The sequence below is a fragment of the Gekko japonicus genome, unplaced genomic scaffold, assembly GCF_001447785.1.
Source record: "Gekko japonicus isolate JY-2015 unplaced genomic scaffold, Gekko_japonicus_V1.1 scaffold4168, whole genome shotgun sequence".
In the NCBI taxonomy this organism is placed as follows: Eukaryota; Metazoa; Chordata; class Lepidosauria; order Squamata; family Gekkonidae; genus Gekko; species Gekko japonicus.
Genome location: NW_015167668.1, coordinates 31,395 through 36,781, shown reverse-complemented (window position 1 = coordinate 36,781; position 5,387 = coordinate 31,395). Strand labels below are relative to the sequence as shown.

The 5,387-nt window shown below is 45.4% G+C and overlaps 1 protein-coding gene across 1 annotated transcript in view; it reads right to left on the bottom strand.

Annotated features, from left to right (window-relative positions):
• Positions 1 to 3,790, bottom strand: part of ILVBL (ilvB (bacterial acetolactate synthase)-like) — a 30,159-nt gene extending 26,369 nt beyond the window's left edge. The window contains exon 1 of the mRNA XM_015414126.1: positions 3,632 to 3,790. Within this exon, the coding sequence (XP_015269612.1) occupies positions 3,632 to 3,766 (135 nt within the window). The 5' untranslated portion in view covers positions 3,767 to 3,790. The remainder of the gene's footprint in view (positions 1 to 3,631) is intronic.
• Between the last annotated feature and the right edge of the window lie 1,597 nt (positions 3,791 to 5,387).

Below are 5,387 nucleotides of genomic sequence, written 5' to 3'. Positions count from 1 at the left end.
GAGGGGAGTGGGTGTGAGTGGGACCTATCTCTTATAGAGGCAGTAATTTTCCTGGGGCCAAAGGGGTCTTGTTTGAATTACCTATATCTGCTTTGGTGTGCGCCAAATCACCAGTTCTAACACAGTTCCAATCTGTTCTGTATCATGCATATATCTCAATAAACATACCACTGCCAAAGAGAGTGTTTTGTTGAGAGTAACTTGACCAGGAGTCTGACAAAATGCTGGAAAGCACAATTCTAAACACCCTTCTATCACCGTTAGGACTCCACTGTTAGAGTTCTAAAAGCAAAACTGTAAAGCATACATAAGAGTTATTTAATGCTGTAGTTTGACTCACAGTATAGCGTGGAAAAAAATATGTGGGTACAGCTTTGTATTACACGGCATTTCATTCAATCAAAAAAGTCCAGTTTTTTTCCCTCCAGTGCTCCCCACTTTTCCTATTTTTAATTTTCCTGGGCTTTCACATGACCAGTTGGGACCAGAATACACAAGGAAAGACATAGTTTGCAGAACAAAGACGTCTCAGATCCCCAGCTCTTGAAAGCCTCATCATTCTTTGTCTGGCATTTCAGCTCTTCAGCAAAATTCCCCAGTGTGTTGGACTCTTAGCCCAGAATCAGACACTTAAAAAACAAAAAAAAGAGCCAAGATTCTTAGGAGCGGGAAAATGTTGCATTTAGCATTGTAGTACGTACGCACAACAATTGAAGTCCCACAAGTTCGAAAACAAAAATTTTTGGAACTAAAATATCGACCTGATAAGTCAAGAAACAGATTAACAAAGCCAGAATGGTACCCAGAGTAAACCTGTTGCAAAGACAGGCCCAAAAGAGACAACAACAGAACATCACAAGTGGTCGTACTACAGCTCTCAACTCAAAACAGTTCAAAGTATTGCCAGTGATTTACTGATGTCTGACAAAGTATCATACAAAGTGTGCTTGCACACAAAAGCTTATACTTATACTGGCCCCACTGGTGGACCTCCTGAGGGTCCCTGGTATTTTTGGCCACTGTATGACAGAGTGTTGGATGGGCCATTGGCCTGATCCAACGTTGCCTTCTCTCATGTTCTTTGAATAAAACTTTGTTGGTCTTAAACTGGACTCAGACCTTGTTCAGCCTCTACAGGGTAATAACAGTTCTCTTTCACAAGCAGTGGGGGGCAAACCTTTTCTTGCCCGCAGACAGCCCCCCAATCTCAAACAACTCCTCACCCACAGTAATACAACATCTAATTTGAACACAGAGACTGGTACCACAGCTTTCAATAAACCCAGATGCCAACTTTGCTCTCACATACACCCAGGCAACACAATTACTGGACCTAATAACATGAACAACAACTACACCATCTTGGGCTCATTCACTTGCTCATCTTCTAACATTGTATATGCCATTAAGTGCCAACAATCCCCTTCAGTTCTCTACACAGGGCAAACAGGTCAAACCCCACACCAAAGGATAAATGGACATAAGTCTGAATCAAGAATCACAAAACTGAGAAACTGTAAGAAAACACTTCAACCTTCCAAGATATTCAATGGGGAACCTCAAAGTAGCTGTTCTATTGCAAAGGGATTTCAGAAACAGACTAGAACAGAAAATTGCTGAATTACAAGTTACTACAACACTCGAGACAATGGATCCCCGAGGGCTTAACAGAGATATCGGTTTCTTATCTCACTACAAAGCTAACTCTGGGTATAAGCTTTTGTGTGCATGCACACTTCAGCAGATCAGTATGTACTGACTGTGAGCCGCCCTAAACCTGCATTGTGGGGAGGGTGGGGTATAAATGTGATTAAATAAATAAATAATTATACCCAGAATTAAACTTTGTTGATTTTAAAGGTGCCACTGGACTCAAACTTTGTTCCACTGCTTCACACCAACACAGCTACCCACCTGAAGTCATTCACATGGTAACGTCATTCGGTTCTCGCAACTGTCTGCAAACTCTTTTATTATGCCATATGCTAACTTGCTGCTATTCATAGGTCTTACCGGTTGCCTTCCTGCAGTCTCAGCTATATCTTTTGCTCAGTTACTTATGCATCTTGACTCTGATTAGCCCTTCCTGGCAACACACTCTACCTATACGTAATGGTTGGCGACATCTGTTCCAGTGTATCTGAAGAAGTGTGCATGCACCCGAAAGCTTGTACCCAGAATAAAACTTTGTTAGTCTTCAAGGCACCCCTGGATTCAGCCTTTGTTCTGTGAAATACTGAATTATTTGAGGGGGCTTTTCTACACAGACAATAGGGTTGCAACAGTAGAAGAAGAGGAGATTGGATTTATACCCCTCCCTTCACTACCCAAAGGAGTCTCAGAGCGGCTTACAAACTCCTTTCCCTTCCCCTCCCCACCACAGACACCTCTGTGAGGTAGGTGGAGCTGAGAGAGCTCTGACAGAAACTACTTTTTCAAGGACAGCTGTGCCAGAGCTATGGCTTGCCCAAGGCCAGCCAGCCAAGTGCAAGTGGTGGAGTGGGGAATCAAACCCGGTTCTCCCAGATTAGAGTCCGTGTACTTAACCACGACACCAAACAGTACAAAACGGTTTACAAAATTACATGGATAAATGATAAGTGACATGGAATCTATGTGACTGTGTATAGCTTGCTCCAGATAGAGCCCTACTATGCAATTTTTGCATCATTTAATGCACCAATACTTCTGCTTTGCTTCAGTCCTGTTGCTCTCCTTAGATTTCTCATCGGCTCCATCTGCCTACAATCCTAATCCTATTTCATTACTGAACGATTGTATTGACTCACTCCGTGTAATCCACCTTGAGTCTCAGCGAGACAGGCAGACTATAATTAATGTAAATTAATTAATATCAATGCTAATGAATCCCAGGATCACACCCCTAACAAAGGGCAACTGGATAAATGTGGCCACAGCTTGGGTCTACAGCGTCGAAACCATGTGCACCATCTTGGGAGAGGATGTGAGCGTCAGGCTCCTTAGGCAGGTCACACCACACAGGGTTTCAGAGGAAGATAACTGTTTATTAGTGGTTCCAGTACTAAAGAACACGTGTACAGCTTGTGTCAGGAATGGCCGTCAGTATAAGGGCCTCTGACTTATAGTGAAATCAAACATCCCCCCCCAATGAGCAGAAGCCAATGATTATCGTTCGCGAGCAGGGGCGAAAGCAAGCGAGGAAGCGGGCAAAGGTCATGTGCACCATCTTGGGAGAGGATGTGTCAGGCTCCATAGGCAGGTCACACCACACAGGGTTTCAGAGGAAGATAACTGTTTATTAGTGGTTCCAGTACTAAAGAACACGTGTACAGCTTGTGTCAGGAATGGCCGTCAGTATAAGGGCCTCTGACTTATAGTGAAATCAAACATCCCCCCCCAATGAGCAGAAGCCAATGATTATCGTTCGCGAGCAGGGGCGAAAGCAAGCGAGGAAGCGGGCAAAGCGAAAAGCTGTTACTTTCCCAGCCGAGTAAAATGCAGCTGGAGACTACAAGGTCAAGTCTGAGATAGCACACAGTAGCTGGACAGGGAAGAGCTGAGGAGGAGGGCACCCCTCCACATTCCAGATCCATGACAAGGCTACCTGACAGTGAGGTATCTGAAAAAGGGGAACTGATCTCAGATTTACCTGATGCCGAAGCTGGTAGACTAGTCCCAGTTTGTAAGCTGCCGCAAACGTTGCTAGTAAAGTCCCTAGCAGTGCTAAGAGCCAGGGTGAGGGTCCTCCCAGGGCCAGAGCAGCAGCAGAAATTGCAGGATCCATTCAGAGTCAGGTAAGGACACGGTCCTGTCCCAAAAAGAATACAAATTGGTAAGTGCCATTCTCTGACCCACGGGCATCCGCAGCAGCAGCAACTATTAAGATTTTTTTTGTTGATTCCCTGCAATGAAAGATAAGGAAGAACAATTGTTTCACACAAGCAGCCTGGTATTCCCACCTTACCAAATACCGTAAGCCACAGAAACCTGAGTAGAGCTGCCAAAAAGCTATTATGTTGTCACAGCACAAGAAATGAAGAGATTGTTATTTCACGGCCTAGAAGAGCTAGCGTGATGTCGCAGTTAAAATGTCAGACTAGGATCTGGGTAAAAACCCAGGTTTGAATCTCCACTTCTGCCACGGAAGATGGCTGGATGACCCTGGGCTAGTCACACCCTCTCAGCCTAACCTACGTCACAGGGCTGTTGTGAGAATAAAACAAGAGAGGAGACAAGAAACTGGATTTATACCCCGCCTCTGACTACCCGAAGGAGTCTCAGAGCGGTTTACAATCTCCTTTCCCTTCCCCTCCCCACAACAGACACCCTGTGAGGTAGGTGGGGCTGAGAGAGCTCTTTCGAGGACTGCTTGCGAGGTAACAGCTCTGAAAGAACTTGTGACTGACCCAAGGTCACACCAGCAGATGCATGTGGAGGAGTGGTGAAATCAAACCCGGTTCTCCCAGATTAGAGTCCACACTCCTAACCACTGCACCAAACTAGAGAAAGAGACAGACATAAAACACTTTATAAAAATGCCTCTGCCACATCCTTGCAGCAACTGTGATGTTTCCAGATCAATCACTCACATTTTTGAAGGGACCACTGTCAGCGAAGGAAGAGCCATTAGAATTACACAGAAGCACCCCACATGTATGCATCTCGTGCCATAATCCCAGGGGGTCCCCAGGTCCCACCTGGAGGCTGGCATCCCTTCCCTCCCACCTCCACTCCCCGCTGGCTCCCAGGCTCTGCACCAATGCTCCCTCTAAGCCAGGGGTGTCGAACTCATTTGTTATGAGGGCCGGATCTGACATAAATGAGACTTTGTCAGGCTCGGCCATAAAATGTAATGCCAGGACAAAAAAAAGTGGGTTTTTTAACTTAAAATAAAAACATGCTTAAAGCATCAGCACTCCTGCAATATTTTGTTTATTTAACAGTGTCTGATAACTGACTCCTCTTGCTCTGAATTATTGCATCAAAGTGCCTGTGCTGTTGCAATCCTGAGTATGCTGTTCAGGTGTGTACACTACCTGTAAGCTGCAAAGCTATGATGATGATGCAGCAGCAGAACTGGAAGAAAAAGCAGAAGACAGCCATTTCCACTGCGGGCCTGATAGAAGCCCTCCAAGGGGCCTGATCCAGCCCTTGGGCCGCATGTTTGACACCCCAGCTCTAAGCTGTGGAGTCCAGTGAGCAAAAATGAGCAAAAAACTCTGCTTAGAGGAAGCCCTGCTCCAAACACCCCAAATCTCCAGGGCAGTGTTCCCTCTAAGATGAGATAGCGTGAGCTAGCTCACAGTTTTTTAGCCTCTGGCTCACACATTTTTGTCTTAGCTCAGGAAGGATGGCTCCCAGAGCAAACTTAATTTCTGCAGTAGCCAAATTGCTCACTCACAACT